A 22,107-nucleotide genomic window follows, 5' to 3' on the forward strand; every position below is an offset into this window, starting at 1 on the left:
ATGTGAGTGTAACGCATTTACAATGTGAGTTTATTGGAGAAAAGAGAGAGGTGTATAAGTGATATGGGGAGAATACTGGATGCTGTCAGCCAGATCATACTATGGCGCCTCCACGTCCTTGAGGACATTTATTGGCATAGTGACCTTGCTGTCCGCATTTATAGCATGTGACATCTTCTAACCGTCGATAGAAACCGTTGGCGGGACGATTGATATGGGTTCGGCCGGTTTCGTCGCCACCGGTTTGTTGGGGATGATGGGGTTGCTGGTGAGATTGTGATGTGGTTTGTCGGTCATCTTCTGTGGAATGCATTACAGGCAACTCGTATTTTGGATGACCATTAGGACAATTGAGACCATCCGGACAGAAACCGGTCAGGTAGTTCTGACACACCATCCTTCGGACGTGCTTATGATGACAAAACGGTCCTATTATTTATATGTGATGTTTCGTTTAGTCGATCTGCTCGGGGCAACATTTGCATAAAATTTAGATTGATATCTTACCATGCTTGCAGAACCCTCGCGCATACCAAGGACATTCTTTCTGTTTGCTTTCAGGATCAATGTGGAGATACATGCATTCGTCGCCGTTGCAACATTCGCCGTATTTGGAGTAGAACCAGCATTCCGGCATCTTCTTCATGTTGAATACGTGTAAAAATTCGCAGCTGTCTCCCTTTTTACACAGTCCACGAAGCCAATGCTTGCATACGACGGACTTGTCTCTTTCGTGGCTTTTATGTTTGAATGGGCAATTGGCGCCCTTGGAACAGGCTCCTTTCAGAAAGTATTTACAAATGGGTTCATCTATAGAGCTAGAGTGAGTGAATCTAACCATGGTGTCACCACCAAACGAAATTGTAAACTGTACCTTCTCTTCTAACTTGATTGTCAAGATCCAAGCCAAGTTCACTCTTGATGAACTCTTCGAAATCAAAAGTCAGCCCTTTATAATGATCGGCGCTGAAAACGGTGGCAACCATGGCATACAGAGGCGCTGTCGAGTGCCTTGCCATGGCGGCGGTAATGAGTAGTCTTTTTAACAGTCACGTGGGCAATTGAAAAAAAAATCCCCCGGATCATCCCACATTGGTCGACTCCACACTGTGCCGTCGCAAATAAACTCTCTAGAACTTATTTCAGCGAAGATACAGCAGATGCTTCTTGTAGAGCGAATAGGAGCAATTTTTTTGCGGGATAGGTGCTTATCAATACGAATTTAGTCATGTCAAATACCGCATTGGCTGCGACTTGTGCAACGAACTGAAAAGAAAAAATAGCAGTATCCTTCATTTTTTGTTCTCCAACCATCACTTTTCATGCTCTTTGCTAAATGAAACATATGAATGGATTATGTTTGTGGTTTGTTATTGATGGCATTGTACTTCGTCTAAATAAGGTATTTGCCAGATGATGTCCATATCGTCTGTAAAGCCTTTTCTCTCCCATTGTTTATCAAATTACGCCCACAGATTCGCAATAGCCCTATTTTGATCAATGTTTGGATGGACCTTTCTGGCAAGTGTATCTTGGCCGCAGTCTATTTTTTATTTTTATCAACTGTGACCTCCTGAGTTTAACTTGCCATTTCGGTCACGGTCACAGCAAACAGGGGAAATATATGTGTTGATCCGAAAAATTGCAACGGCGGTCATCCAATTTAAACTCTTTCCTTTTTTTTCTTTTCTTTTTTTTTTTTCTTCAGAACTTTGAAAGCCCTTTTTGCGTTGTTTGCTTTCACTTATTGAAATTGTCCATTTCCTTCATTTTGAACCGCATACGACCTGTTGTATACCATTTTACTACGTGTGCGCTTATTAGCTAATGAAGGATACTCGAAGAACCGTCAAAGTGGCCGTGGTGGGATCAGGGTTGGCCGGCCTGACCACAGCTTATCTATTGTCGACAGGCACCACAGTTGCCCTGGATGCCAAAGACGAACCCACCAAATTCGAAGTACATCTTTTTGAGAGAAACGAAGCGTTGGGAATGGATGCCGCTTCGATCTCGGTTGGGGGAGAAAATGAATTCCGAATAGATGTGAGGACACACCCGAACTTTGCGTGCCGATCCTTTTGCAGGCACTCATCTTTTTTTTTAAATATCATTACCTAGGTTCCCATGCGATCATTCATGTCTGGTATTGCATTAATCATGGATAAGTGATATAGTCATTCTTATTTGCTCCCCCTATCCCAATCTAGGTTACTATTCCCATCTATTTCGACTCTATCAGCATCTTCAAATCCCCATCAAAGCCGCCAAATTCAGCTTTGGCTGGTACCGTATCGAGTCCTCAAAAGAACCAATGACCATGTCAGCCCATGAAGTCGCTTCGCACTCACACCATCAATCGTACCTCACTTACAGCGGCGCTCGTGCCGTCGGTCATATTAGCAGTCCTATTTGTATGGATGCTTCTTGGACCACCTTTTTCGCTAATGTGCTGCTGTGGTTCTGGCGTCTACTCATTGTCGCCTTCTCGTATACCAAGCTGATGACGATGGCGTTATGGTCTCACTATCGAGGACATCTTTACGATTCGGACCACCCTGTGGCGTCATTAACCTTGCAGGAATGGCTTGAACAGCATCACATTCATCCATTTTTCGTTCACGAAATATTTGTTCCTCTTTTTGCCGCAGTTTGCACGAATTCATGGCAATCCATGATGGAGTATCCTGCCACTTATATATTAGGCAAGTTTTGCCGGAATTGACTCTCTGGTCAGTCCTTATGCAATTTGAGATCCGATACTGACGATGATGACTGTGTAGAGTACATGGCCAGGGGACTATTTCAGGAATCATATGTGGTAGATTGTGGTGTGAAGCAAGTGGTAGCTGCCTTGTCGAGGCCTCTGAAACATGTGCATCTCGGTACTCAGATCACATGTATCACCCCCAATGAAACGCCGGGTCAGGGACGGCTCGTTTTGCATGAACAAAATGGCAATCGGTCGGATTTTGATCATATTGTATTTGCAACACAAGGAAACCAAGCTCTGAAAATTCTCAGCAATTGTCAAAAATACCTTTCCTCTCCCACCCCCCGCGACGATGGTTATGATCAATGGAAAAAACAGCACCAGCTCGTTCAGGACTTGAGTGTTCAAATAGACATGCTTCAACGTTTCAAATATGATCCGTCCTTGGTCATCAATCATACCGACACACGGCTTTTACCCCATGACCAGTCGCAGTGGAAAGTTCTCAACTTTGCAACTTTGGATGCTTCTATCCAACCCCATCCGTCCGATATGATCGTCCCCTATCCTCATAATACCACCATGACCACCCACATTCTCAATGCCACCCACCGCACCATTGCCGACAACGAGACCTTGTATCTGCAAACCACCAATCCCTGCATCGCTCCTGATCCAGCTAGCGTACTGTCGGTATCGTGGTTCGAACGCGCCACCGTCACGGTCAAGTCGAAACAGACGATTGAAAAATGCCTGTTCGAACCTCTAAAAGGATCCGATGGCAAGGTCAAGTTGGGAAATTGTCAAGGCAAAGGCGGCATTTGGTTCGTCGGATCCTATTGCTGGAGAGGCATCCCTTTATTGGAAGGCTGTGTTGCCAGTGCAGAAACAGTGGTAGCCAATGGTATCGCTGTCCAGGAAAATTGTACCATCAAAGTACCATGGTAAATCCCTCTACGTTAAATTCCGCTATTACCCATTGCACGTACTGTAGCACAGGGTATCTATAGGAAAATATTTGTTTGCCACCGTCCAATATATCAAGTCATACTTTTACGTATTTTCACGAGCCATAAATTCCTATTGGATAACAGGGACAGCCTGCTTAATGGCTTGAAACCTGCATACCGCTTTTTATCTTAGTCATTCGACAGAACTGTATTCATTCCAGCAGACGGCTATCCGAAAAAGAAAATTAAGCACTGCGTCGCAATATCAATAACGTCACCAGTTGTAGTTGGCCTAACGGAAAAACTCGCCAAAATGGTTTCGTGTCATCCATGTTTGCTCAAAAAAAAAAAGGGGAAACAAATATCTTTTTTTTTTCTCTCTGAGCTGATTGATGAGCGTGTCGGCAGTCCGCAGGCGTGTAAAATTTCACCCTCAAAAGAGTTCAATGTGTCTTCGATGACAGATGGATAAAGTTCCAACCGGGAAATTTCAAGTCACTCTTTCCCTCCCCCGCCCCACGTTTGACGATGCCACGTTTATTGGGACTCAAGCTGGGCGCCGTCTTGCTTTTACTGGCAGGCGTGTTTGCTTCCACAGGCGATCGGTTGCCGGAATATCGACAATGTGTGCAAACATGTATTTCACAAAACGAACATCAAGTCCTGGATCTTCCCTTACGATTACTGAAATGGAGCATTCCCGATGATTGTCGGTATCAGTGTATGCAAACCCTGACCACGCGCGCAAAATTGCAAGGTGACCGTATTCATCAGTTCCACGGAAAATGGCCATTTTTACGTTTGTATGGCATGCAAGAACCGGCGTCGGTGCTATTCTCCATTCTGAATGGTCTATTTCACGCGCGTTATTACAGCAAGATGAAGCATCAATTGTCACCGCAATTCGATCTCAAACGTCATTACTTGGGCATGTCCGTCATTGCCATGAACGCTTGGATTTGGAGTACGGTCTTCCATATGCGAGACAACAGCATTACCGAGAAATTGGATTATTTTAGTGCCGGTCTCTACATCATGTACGGACTTTACCTGGGAGTCCTTCGTATATTTTATGTCCGCGGATGGCCCGCTTTGGCATGGTCGATACTTTGTGCAGCGCTGTTCATGGTCCACGTCGCTTACTTGACGTTGAAACCACGATTTGATTACGGCTACAACATGACAGCTTGCATCACTATTGGTAGCTTACAAACCAGTCTCTGGCTCGGGTGGTCCATCCTTCAGTACACATCCTGGGGCCAAGTATGGCGTCGACCGTTTGCTTGGCTCGCCGGCTTATCGGTGGTCCTTGTGAGCTGTGCCATGGCTCTGGAAGTATTTGATTTCCCGCCTTGGTACGATGTCGTTGATGCTCATGCCCTGTGGCATGCCGCCACCATCCCCTTGATACCCCTCTTTTACCAATTTTTGCTGCGGGATGCCCAAGCCGAAATGAATCATCCTCACCCTTCTAACCTCTCCAAAAAGTATACTTAGAATCTGCAAAAAGCGAATCCCTTTTTGGTAACCTTCCACAAAAAAGAATATTAGTCTCTCACTTTTTTTACAAAACAAGCAATTAGTCTCAATCCGAGATCCAGGGTGATGATGTTTCTGTTTGTTGCACATAAATTTCCATGTGTTACCTGCCTGAGGTGACCATCATCGCGATCGTCCACTCAGATAAAACCCGGGTCCAGATTTTTCTGCACTTTGGGGACAATTCCTTAACACCGTACTGTACCTTTAGTCTCTTCACTCGGCTCTGCCGCATATCGTTTTTTAGGTTCGAGACGATCCTGGAACCCATGGACCGGACCTGCGACAAATCGAACAGTAAGCAGTACTGAAAACGAGTCCAATCGCCGGTCGAATTGGGAGGCCTTAAAAAAAGTTGAGGTTGAAATGATTCAGAAAGTAAATCATCAATTTTGAGCTGGCTTTAATGCGCCTATGACGCAAATGTGAGACAATTCTGCTTAAAAGGGTTAATACCAAGGTCCGAAGCTCTTGCGAGAATGGCCCTTTTTTATCGCAAACAATGAGCGGCGATCTTTGGGAGCAAGTAAAAATAAAGTTTCAGGCGATTGCCTTTTCAGGCGACGCAGGTACTTTCTTTTTAGTATGACTTTTTTTTCATGACTACTTTGATTTAGTTTTTTTGGGTGAATTTCCTTGGTTGCTGCAACAGAAAAAAAAAAACCTTCTTTTTTGTTGCATTTCATTTTTCGAGTATGACAGACCCGGCGTCGCTTGAGTACCGCAGTGAGTGCACAATTACCCTTTTCTGCCTCTGTATATAATCGGGTATTAACCATCTTTGTGTTACGAACTTGGCTCTTTCTCAATTTTTTTCCATCTATTTTTTTCATTTCAAACAATAACCTTTTTTCTTCCCATCTTGTTTTTCTCTTCTTTCAGGTCGTAGATACTCCAGCGACGGTTTCGCAGGTGACACTGACAGCATAATGAATATGGGGTCCGAAAACCATCGTAAACAAGAACACGACCCTCCACCATCGCATCCGGCCGTCGTCGATGACGAGCCTTCAACACCCACTACGTACTCCACACCTCAAAGTACACCTCAACCGGAAAACAATACACAGATCATCACGACTCCACCCACGCCAGTCACCCCTTCACCTTCCCCTTCGGCGCCTGAACGAGGTGCAACCCAATCAGCCCATACAACTGATGATGAACACGATCCCACCCTGTCGGATCACCATATTCCCACTCACATCCCTCTTGAAGCGCTTGCTGGACCTGCGCTTGTCACTGCTCCCGATCTGGATGGCCGTACCTTGGCGGAAGAGTTTGATTGGGGCGGTCGTGATGACGACGAAGACGACGAAATTGATCAGGGCGCCAAAGAAGGGCGCAAGAAACGACGGGCGCTTGCTCAAAATAATCTCATCATTTGCATTTCCCGCAATTCATCTTTCATTGCTTGGGGTTGTATTGTGTTGTTTGCTCTTATTTTGATCGCGGTCGATGTCGCTATTTTTGTTGTTTACAACAAGCGCGATGTGGTCACAACGGTGTCCTACAATCTGGAATTATGGTTCACTTTTCTTGCTTTCATGTGGTGTATCGGATTTCTGTGTCAAGTCGCAGTGGAACTGGTTCCCTGGGCTATCAAGACCACCGTCGGTTACGTTCGTCCTCACTCTAGTGAAGTCTTGAGAATGCGTTTATCGGTAAGTATTCGATTTGTGTAACCGTAGAAACCAACAAAAAGAAAAATTCTTCCTAATGGCGCGATTTGGATATTTCTGTAAATTGTGTCCACCACTACAGTATTACATGGCGTTGCGGCCATACATCAAGCTTGTGGTGATAGCTGCGTGGGCTTGGGGTAGTTGGGCGTTTATCAGAGACCACGTTGATCAACCAACCGTGACTGACCATTCGAAAAACCCGCCCGTCCAAGTGAGAGCACCCCAGCCGTCGTATGTGGGAACTTTTTTCAGCATCTGGGAAGCCTGCTTTTTCGCCGCTCTGCTTTTGTTCATTGAAAAATTTATTCTGCAACTCATCGGTAAGTCCGCACTGTCCCTTGCTTTTTTTCTTTTTTCCCGCATCGGCTCATGCAACTCGTTTCTTTCGTACAGTCACCTCTTTCCACAAGTAAGTTACTTACTGGCAATGACGTAAAGAGGCATCCTATTTGGGGTGATGCCCCTGCATAACAGAAGACTGAATCTTGGTTTTTGGGATTTCCTTATTTAGAAAAGCATACGGGGACCGAATTAAAAGCAACGATAAAGCGTTGAAAACATTAGATAAGCTCAAACGAGTCAAGCGCAAGAACCCGCAAGAGTTTTTGTTGAAACGCATCCGACGCAAGCAAAAGAATCCTACGGGATCTGCGGCCACGAGCCGGTCGCCTTCAGTGGATGAAATGCATCCGGATCTCGGTCACCAGCGTCTTGGCAACAATCGATCGATAATGAATACACTCCGCCCTGACGACCAATCAAAAGCGAATGTGCGTTTTCCCAGTCAGAATATGGACACGTTGATTGCCATTCCCCCTTTGGAAGATCGTATTCGATCGGACGATGAAAAATATGACTTGGAGAAAACCGACACCGATCCTCATTCTCAATCCGTCAAAGAGAAAGAGAAAGAGCCGGCCAAGAAAAAGGTGCCGTTTTTCAAACGTTGGCGCGCCGAGCATCACAACAATGCGCAGGCCAATCCCCCCGAGGAATCGAAAACGCGAACGGCCGTGGATGCTTACGGCAACCGGACGACGTCGCCTCCTTTGATTTCACGCAACAGCACGGCTTTTTCGCGGTCCAGTTCGGATGAGAAATCATTTTTGGGTGCGACCAAGGATTTTGGATTGGGCGCTGGCGCTATTCCGGGCAAGTTGCTCAAAGGCGGCTATAGAAAGATTTTGAATGCCGGGTCGACTCACGCGTCCATGCCGCAATCGTCATCGGCTCAAGCGAAAGCGTTGGCCAAACGGATCTATCACAACCTGGTGGGACCCGAACCTACGCGAAATTCCATTGTTGAGTCCGATTTATACCCTTTCTTCCGAACTCATGAAGAAGCCGCTGACGCTTTTGCCTTGTTCGACTTGGACGGCAACGGCGACATCAGCAAACGCGAACTCCGTTCAGGCTGTATCCGCATCTACCGTGAACGCAAGAACCTCGCCACATCCATGCGCGATTTATCACAAGCCACGGGCAAATTGGACATCATTCTTATTGTGATCTTTGTTGTCATTTGGGTAAGCAAACTGATTTCAGCTATCGTTGCACGAGATACTGATGCGGGAAAACTAGGTGATTATTGTCCTGGCTGCCTTTGGTGTAAACGTGGGAACGGAACTGATGCCCTTGTGGAGTGCTTTCATTGCGGCCAGTTTCATTTTCGGCAACAGTGCCAAGGATGCATTTGAAGCCATTATTTTCGTCTTTGTCACGGTAAGTTGGTGCTGTGGTACAACAAGAAAGGAAGAACAAACAGACTGACGATTTATTTGTGTTTCCAATATTTGTTCATTTTAAACTAAAAAAAAATTAGCATCCCTTTGATGCTGGCGATCGTGTCATGATTGGTCTTGAGAACTGGGTGGTCGACAACGTCGGTCTGCTGGTCACCACTTTTATGTAAGTTAATGAGAAAAAGGTGTTAATTTATTTGTAAATAACCTTGGATTTCCTTGCACAGTAAATGGGATGGTTCGGTGGTTTATGCCAAGAACTCGGTGTTGGCGACACAGTACATTATTAACTGTCGCCGCACAGGACGTACCGGTGAATGTGTCGGTAAGTTCACAGCCGATCCGCTTTTGATTAGAGAATACGCTGAATCGTTATGTCTGAATTAACTGACCTTGGTTTTCTTGGTCTAGATTTGCATGTTCATTTTTCGACACCGAGTGAGAAGATTCGACAGCTTATTAGCCACATGACGGAATGGTCCAATCAGTTTCCCAAACTTTACACTACCAATGCCACTTCAGCCAACGTTATCTCGTTTGAAAATCAAAATCGAATTACCCTCACCTTTTATTTCGAACATACACAAAACTGGCAAGATCCTGGCGGTCGATGGCTTCGTCACAATAACTTTATGTGGGAATTGAAGGAAGAAAGCGAACGACTTGGTATCAACTACTCGTTGCCTCCCCAACCGCTTACAGGAAAACCCAATGATGCTCCTCCGGAACTGTATAACATGGGCAACCGGTCAGATTATGGTCTAAATGGAATGCAACGACGTCGACCCTACGAGTATGAAGATGGCGTTCGAGGTCCCGATGTGCACGGTGATGCTGGTGGCCATGCCGCCGGTAGCAGTAATGATGTGGATCCCGGTGCTGCGGCAACCCTCATGTTTGCTGCGTCATCGCTGTCATAAAACAAGTGGATGCAGTGAAAATGAAAGAAAAAAAATACTGATCAAAGGAAGAAAAAAAAAGAAATTCGTTTGGTTATAAATAAAAAAAAAAAGAATAATGTAATCTACCCAGATGAATAAGAAAGAAAAAAGATAAAAATAATAAAACAAGAAAACAAGAAAACAAGAAAAAACATACCAAAATACACCAACTCATTGGGCGTTATTGCAATCTCGACCACCTAGACGTTTCATGTCTCCCCACCCATCTTATCCTAGCTTGGCCTTTTTTCCCTGTACTTTAGCTTTTTTTCTTCTTGATTTTTGCTTTGTTTCTTTTTCCTCTTCCACTACCTTTACTTTTTCAGCAACCTTTTTTTTTCTCTTCAGAATCTTTATTGTTCCCTCTTCTTACGTTGAATTTGACGTTTTGGAGAATGAATAGTTCGACCCATTTAATGCGTAACGAAACCGGAGACGAAAACAGTAACGATCCGTACCCTCCGAACGAAACCAAACAGCTGTCGCCTGGACAAAGCGAATGTTGTTATGTGCGCCGTCATGGCAATGGTAGTGATGTCAATGCGACGGTGGATCATTTGGCAGTCGCCATGTCGTCTTCGACATTCTCTCCTTCGAATGCTGGCTACGGCAGCAGTAACAATCCTCCTCACCCGGGCTATTACGAGAACAAATTAACCACTCTGGCCCCTTCGGCCTTCTTTTCGCCACTTCACCCGTATCCGAACGAGATCCATCCAGGAGATACCCTGGTTTGGTTGCAAGTCGATAATGCCAACCGTCGTCGAAACTCCAACACATCGTCTCCCTCCGCTTCCGGGGCTTCGCTTCCTACTGGTGCTGCGGTTGAAACGTTGATAAATCACCATGCAATCGCTTGTCCACCGCTTCCCTCCACACCCTCCTCTTCAATCAATCATAAGCAGAAACGACGACTTTCCGACGAATCTGCTTCTGTTAAAACATGTACTGACTCGCACACCACTGAGGATTCAACAGACGACCAATGGAGGTAAAAAAAAAATTCGATTCATCCTTTGCCGAAACGGGGAATTGACGGTATTTGAAAATAAAATAAAAATAACGATAGGGCACAAATTCTAATGGAGAAAAGAAGGCATCGTCGTGAAAGCCATAATGCAGGTAGGAGTTGTCGTTCTCGAATCACCAGACAGACAATAATGCTTAAATAATCTGGCTCACTGACTATGGCTTTTTCTTAACCTAGTGGAACGAAGGCGTCGAAATACGATCAATGAGAATATTCAACATCTGGGTCGGCTGTTACCGGAGCATATGTTGGCGCATGGCAAAATTAGCAAAGGGACGATTCTAAAAGGCTCAGTTGCTTACATTCATTCCTTGCACAATCAACTTTCGGATTGTAAAGCACGCTTGGCTAGCTTGCAGCAAGAAATTGGCTACCTCAATCTCCCTATCACCTCCACTGCCTTAGGGCATACCTTACCGCCCTCCCCAACCGTGTAATACTTGTACTAATCTGCTCCAAACCAATGTATGCTTCTTGTTTTCTTCATTCAGCATGAGACAATGACATAACTGTTTATCTACTCCTTTTTATGCCCTTTTTTTTTATTTCTTCCCTTTCCTCTTTTTTCATTGTTCTCTATCTACTCTATTGTGTTCCGGTATTTTTTTATCCCTAGTTTCTTCTTCCTCCCCCATTGAAAACTATTTTTTTCGAGCTACTTTCTTTGTGTATCTGCTTGACATGTTTCGATTATAAATGAATTGAATTGTAGTGATCGCGTTGATGTCATTGATCCTCTTGCTTTTATTCACTATCATGGATCCAATGTTTCATGTAAAGGCAGTCTACATCTGCATGAAAAAAAAAAAAAAGAATCGGCTCTTTCAACATAAAAGGAATTGTAAGCAAACATAGAAAAGCACAGAAAACGTCGATGCTGCCCGGATGTATTCATTATTCAATGCGAACCAACGAAATTCATGGAAGTTTCCCAAACATAAAATCAGGGATTAACATGAGTCATTACTTTCCAACTTGATGTCGAATGCTAAGCTTCTAGCATACTTTCATGACTGATGATATACGGTCATAAATTTGATTCGCAAGCCAATATTAACAAGCTACTGGCACCTTTGTTATTAAAGCATATCCTGCCTTTGATTTTTGGCAAAATGTGGCATCTTGTCATTTGACAGGTCCGAGTGAACAAAAAGTGCAACTTCTATTTACCCGAGGCTCGTGATCTGTGCCAGCAGGTATTCATAATGAACTGATTGTGCGCCGTTTTTGTCAACTACCAAGGACCCTTTTCGTTTTACCCGGAAATTGAATTGTACTGTAATAGATTAATTTCCACAATACAACCACTGTTTCCTCTTTGTTCAGTATATCCCAAATGGGCTTCTATAATTCAACACAAAGCGGTCCCTTTGGAAAAGCTGATTGCTATGTTATTGGTTCAAAACTTCCGTTCAATATGCCGAACCGCATCTGCAACTTGATTCTGACTTGCACTGCATCCAAAAGCATCTTTCGTAGTCAAACCCTTCGATTTTTTGATAATATACTAGGTTCTGTCGCCCTCATGTAGCAATGGACTCCACTGTGTGAAAGCAATGTTCACCCATTATATCGAAAGTCCAGACGAAAAGACCGGATTAGATTTGACTTCTAGGGAAGGATACGGTGTTATTGGGATTTATTCTATAATGAACCCCTTGTTTTATGAATTACTATGTTGCGGTTCCTCGTGTTGCCGAGACAGCCTGCGGTGCATTTTGAAACTTTCATGCAATTGGATCTGGCCCCACTGGATCTCGCTCAATCTCCATATTGAAATCGCCGCCAAAAAAAGCTATTCTCACGATACAAGGAAAAACGAGTTTACGGAACATAAAGAGATGGGAATAATCTTATTCGATTGTATATATTAGATGAAGTGTATCACAATTCAATAGGTTTAAATAACTATCTACAGAGAAGATAGGAATCTACATATGATATACAATACAGTAGACAGGGCACTGTAACAAAAATGTGAGTTTTTAAGCCTTGGGACGAGGCGGCAAGTGAGGCGTTTCCTCGTCGTCTTGGTCTTGACTTTTCTTGTCTTGTAGACCGGCTATGGATGCACCATCTGACTCGGATAAGCCGGTGTTTTCAAAAACGACTTGTCTTGGATAACCGGCGGTAGCTGTACCTTGGCTATTGATCGTGTTCTTGGCTTGTCCGAATTTCTGCACACCATTCACCACCACGCGTCTCGAAATCCCACGAGCGTCAAAGTAAACCAACATATCGACCATGTTGCTTGTGGAACCCAGCGTTTTCTCAGCAAGATACCGTGCATCATCGCCATACTTCTTTTGAATGATCTGGATCAGACTGTCTCGCGATGACCCCAACACGGCACCTGCGGCGGTCACTACGCCTCCAACCACCTTGGCGGCTGACTGAAGGGCCGAAGACCCGAAATTACGAGATGCATCCATCACTGGGTCTTGCTGTTGCTCGCTTCGTGGTTCGTCTTCCCGCAAGGCACGGATACCCGAGATAGTCGCTGAGATAGCCTTGTCAAGGAAATTGCTCGTCGCTGGGAACAAATAACAAAATAAGATGGTAAGCCTTTGGGTTTTGAAATGATTACAGTTCGGTGGAAAAGAGGCCTACCTTGACGCATGCTACTTGTCACATTATGAACCCTGTCAAGCATCTCTCGTTCCTCCACTGAAAGTCGCATAGGAGAGGAGGAAGGTTGAATTTGAGCTTCCAAATTACGTGTCCCACTATCGAGCCGCTGCATGAGTACATAGTCCAATTATGCTCGTGTGTTACACGAACCCGCCCTCGGGCCGGGTCGTTGTTACTTCACTCTTTTTTTTTCTTTTTGAACTTTACTTTTGGATATTGCGTGCCAAAACTTGCGCTGAAAAGACTAGGGAATTAGCAATGCGGTCGGATCCTTGTACCAAGGCGTTGCTGGATTGATTCAGTAACTGGACTTTGCGAATGCTCGAAGGATCACTCGCGGTGCGGTCATCCCCATTGACCATGACAGGCAACTTTTGTCCAACCTTGTCGTCCTCCGTACGCATAAAGTCATCTTCATCCAAATCGGAGGTGTCCTTGCTGATGTGCTCCGTGACTTCGCCATCTAGATGCACATCGTGAGCCACCACTTGAGTGACTTGACACGAAGCAGGATCGATGAAAGCTAAAGTATTGTGCATATGGTGCCGATTCTCGTACTTTATAAAATACGTCAGGATATCCTGAAAAGTATCCATATTAGACCGCTCAGTTTCCCTAGAAAACAAATTCAAAGCATAAATTCGGTCAGATGAGCGCCATTGCAATGGTAGACGACGATTCACCGAAACTTACGTGAAGTCCAGCTTCCACAGCCCACCGTCCGATCTTGGAAATGCAATAACATGATTTTGTTCCAGCCACCCTTTCGAGGTTGAAGTAAGAACAATTGATATCAACTCTTCAGTATCGTCGGCCATGTAAAAGCGTACAATGATCGCTTGTTGCGGTAAAAAAGCTTGAGAGGTGATAGATACGGTGATGTGCCCGCTGCCCAGTGTCTCGACGTCTTCGTTGATGCACGATAAAAGCGACACATCGTCTGCCGTACACAGTTGCGATAATGTATTTGTAGGAACCTCCTCAGCAGAAGGTGCATGTGAAATGACTGTCATGGTTTTTGGCAAAGACACAACAAGGCAGAAAAAAAAAGAAACAAAGCAGTAATTCGAAAATGCTGTAACAGGCAACCCTTACTTGAGCGGGGATCGAATATGACGATATTCACTGCATTACGCAATTTATAGGGTTCCTTGACGAGTCGCCGGGTCAGTGACCCAAACCGCCTCGAACTGATAAAAACCGGGTCGGGTCGATTATTTTTGAACTGGTAGACAGTTCGGGTCAAGCTCTGACCGAACCGACGACCCGATGATGACCCCACCTCTGATTCGCGAAATGCGTCTTGAAGTATGAGAAACGACATGCGAAACTGGAACGTGTAATAAGAAATGAAATAAAGCGAAGCAAAATACGTTCAGGTGAAGTGACAGCCATCATAAGAAGAAGCAAATATTTTCGCGTTATTTGAGCACCATTTTTAATGACGATCACATTTGGAGTTGGCAATGGAAGGAATTGGAGTAAGATACCCGGGACTTCGGGACAGTTGCAGCACTATGAAAGACGTGCTAAAAAAAGGATGCAGTGTGATGGCGGCCTTCAGATCTGTCCATTATGCACCGAATGCAACATGGATCTAACGGAGCTCATGAGTTGCACGATCCTGTGCGAAAGGCTTTGCGTATATTTTTTAGAGGATGTTGCCATTAAATATATTTTTATATCGTCAGCCGATATGTTTCTTATTTTCGGATTTATTGAAAAAATGGTCCAAACTGACCACTCATGTTGAAATGATGAATGCAATGGGATGAATTGCAATGCAATCACCAGGATTTCGCGATAATGTAGAGAAGGGAATTTACTTTTCTTATAAAAAGAAGTTCATATGGAAAATATAGTGAAAGCCTTGGAAACTTATGCTGGTATTGCAAGAAGGCTGAGTACACCTGGGACCACAGGTGCCAAGAATACCGGGATGCCAAGAGTAAGAAGTTCGTAGCCAACAGGGCAGCCAAGGCTTTGAGTCTGGTTGACCCAGACACCGAGATGCTTCAAGTCAACCTGGAAAAACTAGATCTTCAGACACAAGGTAAACACCTACAGTGGGGGAAAAAATGGTCCAAACCTATGCCCTTTTTTTACGTTTTTATTCATACGGCGGCTTTCACTATATGTACCGTCCGAATTTTTTTTTATATGAAAGGTACATTCTCTTCTCTACATTGTCGCGAAATTCCAGTGATTGCATTGCAATTCATCCCATTGCATTCACCATTTCAAGATGAGCGGTCAGTTTGGACCATTTTTTCCAATAAAACCAAAAATAAGAAAAATCGCGTTTTTCTTCCTTGCCGATATAATAAACACTGGCGAAATAAAAATATCTTTATGGCAATATCCTCTAAAAAATATACACGAAGCATTCCGCGTGAAATCGTGAAATTCATTAGCTCCATTAGCTCCATGTTGCATCCGACGCATAATGGGCGGGTCTGGCGACCGCCATCACGTTGCATCATTTTTTTTGAACACATTTTTCATAGCACCGCGACTTTTTCTTATTCATGGAAAAAGAGAATTTTTTTCTCTATACTGTACCGAAATCCTGAGCATTTTACTCCAATTCACCCTAATGCTATTGCCAATTCCGCATGTGATCTACATTAAGAATGGTGCTCAAATGACCTGAAAAAAAGCAGCCGAAAAAGCCTGAGAAAAAATGTTGCGGTGATCAAAAACCGTGCTGGCGTGCATTTTACAGCCTTTCAGATCATATTCAAGCTGACGAAAGCACTGGAAGAATAAAATCTGCTTACACCATGTGGTCAGATTAACCTCATGCTTGTTATAAGTGCATCCTCTGCATTTCACTCATTATAGCAGATCATTTACCGGGAAATAGCCTCAAGGCAGCAGTAACGACTTTCTTAAGGCTCTCACTATGCAAAAAAAGACACCCAGAGGTTGTTAAGCTTATCAGGAGTACGTTGATCTGCTATAATGAGTGAAATGCAGAGGATGCACTTATAACAAGCATGAGGTGAATCTGACCACATGGTGTAAGCAGATTTTATTCTTCCAGTATTTTCATCAGCTTGAATATGATCCGAAAGGCTGTAAAATGCATGCCAGCACGGTTTTTGATCACTGCAACATTTTTTCTCAGGCTTTTTCGGCTGCTTTTTTTCAGGTCATTTGAGCACCATTCTTAATGTAGATCACATGCGGAATTGGCAATAGCATTATGGTGAATTGGAGTAAAATGCTCAGGATTTTGGTACAGTATAGAGAAAAAAATTCTCTTTTTCCATGAATAAGAAAAAGTCGTGGTGCTATGAAAAATGTGTTCAAAAAAAATGATGCAACGTGATGGCGGTCTCCAGACCTGCCCATTATGCGTCGGATGCAACATGGAGCTAATGAATTTCACGATTTCACGCGGAATGCTTCATGTATATTTTTTAAAGGATATTGCTATAAAGATATTTTTATTTCGCCAGTGTTTATTATATCGGCAAGGAAGAAAAACGCGATTTTTCTTATTTTTAGTTTTATTGGAAAAAATGATCCAAACCGACCCTCATCTTGAAATGGTGAATACAATGGAATGAATTGCAATGCAATCACTGGGATTTCGTGACAATGTAGAGAAGAGAATGTACCTTTCATATAAAAAAAAATTCGGACGGTACATATAGTGAAAGCCGCCGTATGAATAAAAACGTAAAAAAAGGGCATAGGTTTGGACCATTTTTTCCCCCACTGTATGAACCCTATCTATACAACATTATCTCCCTCCAGGTTGAAGCAGGCTCTGTTACGTGGTCATGTCGGTAAAAACCTCTAAAAAACCCTGTGGGAAAAAATACATGAGGAAAAGACTAGCTTATAAATTACAGAGACTTACTGTATGTGCTTAGTACAGTATGGAATTATCTTTTGAGAACCACCACTTATTGTCTATTACACTTACTATGTCTGAGGTTGATGTTTTGTATTTTACCCTTGCGTTTCACAGACTTATCTTCAGGCAGATTCATTTCTATCTCGTTTGATCCACGTCTGTTCAATATTCCATAATGAATGCAGGGTCGGTAAATTTATCAGCAGTGAGCCATTGAGGAACGACCTCTACCTCCAAAACATATTATGAATGTTGATGACCTCACAACATCATGATACCCCACCCATAGACAAGTAGCAACACTTCATTTATGCTACCCACATCAGTGCCTTCTCTGACCTTTTTGGTTATTTAGCGATACAAACACATCTTTAATAATACAATGCTTTATTTTTAATTTAGATCTTATATTTATTAAAAAAATAAAAAAGATTGTATTTAATGATACTGTAATACAGTATATACAGTGACTCAGGAAATTGATTCAATGTTTGCTGATTTTTTACTTTATTGCAATTATCTTCACAACCACCATATCTATCCACCCCAAATAAAAAATATATTGTAGCTATAACTTCTAGCTTTAAAATAAAAAAAAGATGAAGATTCTAGCATAAGTAGATGATGAGTAATCAAGGTTTCCACACGACTGCTCATTGGATTAATTTTCTGAGTTGCACTTACTTACTGTATTAAATCAATAATCAATCTGTCTACCTTTGGTCTTAATGACCGCCTCCAAACGTTGAGGCATGATGGTAATATACTTCTGGTATGCCTCCTTTGTCACCTTGTTATACCAGATATAATGGACCCACCTCCATAGCTCTTCCATTGATATGAGTGCTTCATCATAATCAGCAAGCTGACACTTCAGATAATACCACATATTTTCAATAGAATTCAGATCAGGAGAGTAAGGGGGCCATTGGAGTACTTCAATATCCTTGGATTCAAACCATACTTTTGCTTTTTTGAATGTATGCTTAGGGTCATTGTCTTGTTGAAAAATGATATCGTCAATCTGCATATCATATTCTCAAAGGCTACCAAGCATATCATCCTCCAAAATATTATAGTATAAAGCTACGTCCAATTCTCCTTCAATTTTAGTAATCAAACCAGAGCCATTGGCAGTAATGTAACTCCAAAGAAAAAGACTGCTGCCTCCATGCTTGGTAACATGATTGACATTGTGATCTCTAAGTGGTTGCCCCTTCTGTGTCCATATCCACTGCTTACCATCTGATCCCAAGTGATTGATTTTTGTTTCATCAGAAAATACCACTCTGTTCCAGTCTTCAACAATCCAAGAATGGTATCTTTTTGTAAAGGCAAGGTGAGCTTTCTTCCTGAAGAGAATCAAGGGCAAGGTGTCAGGTTTATGTATAGATATATAATTATTGGCCTGTAAAAAGTTCTGAATTGTCTGCGGAGCAATAGGTGTGGTAAAGAAGAGTTGTTTGCTGGTGTCTACATCTGTTTTATACTCCCCAGTATTGAAGTGTCGAAGGATCAGGTGTCACAATTGTATGATAATCAGTGATAATGTTCAGCGAAATTAGTGGCAGGAATGCCTAATTGCTTGCAAATTCATTCAACTGTGGAAATATTGATACTGAAATGTGAAGCAATAACTCTGTAAGAAACGTTCTTACGAAGTTGTTGTTCAATGTTATTGATTTTATCTTGTGAAATTGGATGCATCTACAGATGATCATGTTAATTAGGTCAATTAGGAATCGGATGAAGAAATTGAGTGAAATGGATGCGGATTTCATCTTAAATCGGAATAAATAACTGAAAGAAGTGAGAAGGAGAAAAAATTTGGCGATTCTATTTACTTATTGTAACTGTCTGCAAGAAAAGTAAGCAACTCAGGAAATTGATCTAATAAGTACTTGTGCGGAAAAAACGATTACTCATCATCTATTTATGCTAAAGACTTCATCTTTTTTTTTGTTTTAAAGCTATAAATTAGGACTACAACATATTTTTTTAATGGAAATGATACATATGATAGTTGTGGAGATAATTGCAATAAAGTAAAAAACTAACAAATATTGGATTAATTTTCTAAGTCACTGTAATTATTATATATTAAATAAATTAGTTTATTAATATAATCAGGTCTTTTTAAATAGAAGAATGAATATTAAAAATACATTTCATATTTATAAGCTTAATAATATTCATTAATATATTTGAAGTTATTTTTTTAATAATATATAAATTCAATTTTTTTTATAATTTAATCTTTTAAAATTTTTTTTATATATTATATCTTTTTTATTTTTATTTCATGGTATTATACTTTATTTTAAATCATTCCATATACTTTTAATTGTATTTGTATAAACATCTGTTATTGGATTTTTAAAATTTTTTGAATGATTTATTATCATATATAGTGACTCAAATTATTTTTCAATATTGTGCAGATAGTCGGTTTTTCGCGATTTGTAACTCGGTTTTCCAAATAAAGTATAGCATATTTTATATCATCTGAAAGCTGAAGTTTCAAGCTTTCTAACGAGCTAAGCCACATATTTTTAGCATGAATATGGGCGGAGATATAAGCCAAAACGTAAATTTCACCATTGAAAAAATTATTTGACTTGCTGTCAAAGATGGAATTTTTCACCAATTAGCAGTCATACATTATTTGTTTTGCCGTAAACAGCCAAAAGCTTCGCTCTTTTTATTTTTCCTCTTCCTCTCATTCTGAAATCTGACGATTGATTCTGTAATTTCACCCATTCTGTAATTAGCATTCTAATTACTGATCACTATTACAGTGACTCAAAGAATTGATCCAATGATCGCCGATTTTTTACTTTATTGCAATTATCTCTACAACCACCATATATATCGCCATCGTTAAAAAAATATGTTGTAGCTCTAATTCATAGCTCTGTAACAAAAAAAAGATGAAGTCTCTAGCATAAGTAGATGATGAGTAATTATATTTTCCGCACAAGTACTCATTGGATCAATTTATTGGGTGGTCAGTTTTCATTAAAAACCGCCACAGTAAGTAAACAGCAAGCTGTGAAAATTATTTCTTCCCACTCCTTCCACCGATTTATTTGAATTCAAGGTGAAATCTGCAACCAGATCTCTCAATTGGCACATCTGATTCACAATTGACCTAATTAGCAACATTCTGTGTAGATGCAACCCATTTCCCAAGATCAGATCAACAACATTGAGCAACAACTTCGTCAAAACATTCCTCACCGCACTATTGCCTCACGTTTTAACGTCAGTGTCAGTACTGTTGGCCGCATTCGTCAGCAATTAGCCATTCCTGCTGGTAATTCCTCCGGACGATCATCAGTAATCACCACCAACTTGGGTCGCCTCATTCTCCGGAAATTCAACACTGGTGAATATAAGGATGCTACAGACGCCAGCAGAAAACTTTCTGCTACAGTGTCTATCCACCCCCAGACGATCCGAAACTTTCTGAAAAAGAATAAGTTCAAGTCAATGATCATGCCTAATGCATTACCATTAACTGCTGCTAGAAAAAAGGCTCGCCTGGCATTTGCTAAAAGGTATCGTTCCTGGACAGTTGAAGACTGGCAAAGGGTTGTGTTCTCTGATGAGACAAAAATCAACCGTTTGGGCTCTGATGGTAAGCAATGAACATGGAGAGAAGAGGGAAAGCCGCTTGGAGATCATAATGTCAATCATGTTGTCAAGCATGGTGGTGGCAGTCTTGTTCTCTGGAGTTGTATCACTGCAAACAGTCCTGGTCTTATAACCAAAATTGAAGGAGGATTGGATTCAGAATTATATTGCTATATTTTGGAGGATGACATGCTTGGTAGTCTGAGAAGTTATGGTATAGATCTTCATGATATCATTTTTCAACAGGACAATGATCCTAAGCATACATCCAAAAGAGCAAAAGAATGGTTTGAAGCAAAGGATGTTGAAGTACTTCAATGGCCTCCCTACTCTCCTGATCTCAATCCAATTGAGAATATGTGGTATTATCTGAAATGTCAGCTTGCTGACTATGATGAAGCACCCAAGTCTATAAAAGAGCTGTGGGATCGTGTTGCTTATGTTTGGTATCATAAAGTTACCAAAGAAGCATGCCAAAAGGTTATTGCTACTATGTCTGACCGCCTGGAAGCAGTTATTAGAACCAAAGGTGGTGCTATCAACTATTAATTTAATAAGTAAGTGTCACCCAATAAATTGATCCAATGAGTGGTCGCATGCAAATACTGGTTACTCACCATCTACTTATGCTAGAGACTTCATCTTTTTTTTGTTACAGAGCTATGAATAAGGGCTACAACATATTTTTTTAACGATGGCGATATATATGATGATTGTAGAGATATTTGCAATAAAGTAAAAAATCGGCGATCATTGGATCAATTCTTTGAGTCACTGTAACAATCTGTAGATTCTGTAACATGAAAGCCATTTCCAATGATATCTGCAATACTGTTGAAGCATGTCTTATTACTGGCGACACTTATCAAGCAGTTTCACGCACAACTAGTGTCTCAATTGCAACGATTTCATGAATTATCAAGAATCGAAATGTGGAAATGCATCAGAAACGTGGCCATAAACCCAAGATTAGTGACCATCATGCATGTCTTATCTTTAGAAGATTTTTGATTGGAGCGTACACTACTGCTGTGGAGGCTGCTAAGCAGTTGGCTGCTGAGGGTACACTTGTTCACCCTTAAATGATCTGAAATCTTTTGCATGCAGCCAATTTAAGGCTATAATTAAAAAGCCAGCATTGCCATTGACTTTTACCCGCAAGAAAGCTTGTTTGGCCTTTGCCAAAAAGTATAAGGACTGGACAGTTGCTGACTGGAAAAGGGTTATCTTTAATAATGAAACAAAGATAAATAGATTGAATTCAGATGGATTGCTTTGGTTATAAAGAAATAGTGATATGTCTCTTCAAGATCATAATGTCAATTATACATACAAACATGGTAGTGGATCTTTGGTTCTTTGGAGCTGTATCACA

The 22,107-nt window shown here is 41.8% G+C and overlaps 6 protein-coding genes across 6 annotated transcripts; 4 read left to right on the plus strand and 2 right to left on the minus strand.

Moving 5' to 3' along the window:
* BYT42DRAFT_526075 (uncharacterized protein) lies at nt 1–1,194 on the minus strand. Its single transcript, XM_051565343.1, has 3 exons — nt 875–1,194; nt 508–810; nt 1–429 (listed from the first exon to the last, which is right to left on the minus strand). The coding sequence occupies exons 1-3, from the start codon at nt 1,017–1,019 to the stop codon at nt 95–97; spliced, it is 783 nt and encodes a 260-aa protein (XP_051426837.1). The 5' UTR covers nt 1,020–1,194; the 3' UTR covers nt 1–94.
* BYT42DRAFT_591699 (Per1-like-domain-containing protein) lies at nt 985–5,157 on the plus strand (the record flags this gene model as incomplete). The annotated part of the gene is made up of 6 exons (XM_051570560.1): nt 985–987; nt 1,825–2,043; nt 2,240–2,702; nt 2,781–3,646; nt 4,213–4,297; nt 4,322–5,157. 6 exons carry the CDS (start codon nt 985–987, stop codon nt 5,155–5,157), a joined length of 2,472 nt encoding a protein of 823 aa, XP_051426838.1.
* A 717-nt stretch (nt 5,158–5,874) lies between these two features.
* On the plus strand, nt 5,875–9,640 carry BYT42DRAFT_554714 (uncharacterized protein). Its single transcript, XM_051566612.1, has 8 exons — nt 5,875–6,863; nt 6,964–7,204; nt 7,278–7,293; nt 7,396–8,410; nt 8,466–8,606; nt 8,707–8,792; nt 8,854–8,951; nt 9,038–9,640. Exons 1-8 carry the CDS (start codon nt 6,129–6,131, stop codon nt 9,544–9,546), a joined length of 2,841 nt encoding a protein of 946 aa, XP_051426839.1. The 5' UTR covers nt 5,875–6,128; the 3' UTR covers nt 9,547–9,640.
* On the plus strand, nt 9,641–11,328 carry BYT42DRAFT_554719 (uncharacterized protein). Its single transcript, XM_051566613.1, has 3 exons — nt 9,641–10,558; nt 10,637–10,689; nt 10,775–11,328. The coding sequence occupies exons 1-3, from the start codon at nt 9,963–9,965 to the stop codon at nt 11,032–11,034; spliced, it is 909 nt and encodes a 302-aa protein (XP_051426840.1). The 5' UTR covers nt 9,641–9,962; the 3' UTR covers nt 11,035–11,328.
* Nucleotides 11,329–11,886: 558 nt separating this feature from the next.
* On the plus strand, nt 11,887–12,217 carry BYT42DRAFT_554722 (uncharacterized protein). The gene has a single exon (XM_051566614.1). The coding sequence runs from the start codon at nt 11,934–11,936 to the stop codon at nt 12,126–12,128; it is 195 nt and encodes a 64-aa protein (XP_051426841.1). The 5' UTR covers nt 11,887–11,933; the 3' UTR covers nt 12,129–12,217.
* Nucleotides 12,218–12,424: 207 nt separating this feature from the next.
* BYT42DRAFT_554723 (senescence-associated protein-domain-containing protein) lies at nt 12,425–14,280 on the minus strand. Its single transcript, XM_051566615.1, has 4 exons — nt 13,922–14,280; nt 13,436–13,843; nt 13,208–13,323; nt 12,425–13,130 (listed from the first exon to the last, which is right to left on the minus strand). The coding sequence occupies exons 1-4, from the start codon at nt 14,239–14,241 to the stop codon at nt 12,583–12,585; spliced, it is 1,392 nt and encodes a 463-aa protein (XP_051426842.1). The 5' UTR covers nt 14,242–14,280; the 3' UTR covers nt 12,425–12,582.
* Nucleotides 14,281–22,107: the final 7,827 nt, after the last annotated feature.

This window comes from Radiomyces spectabilis, assembly GCF_025331425.1.
Source record: "Radiomyces spectabilis strain NRRL 2753 chromosome Unknown BYT42scaffold_2, whole genome shotgun sequence".
NCBI lineage: Eukaryota > Fungi > Mucoromycota > Mucoromycetes > Mucorales > Radiomycetaceae > Radiomyces > Radiomyces spectabilis.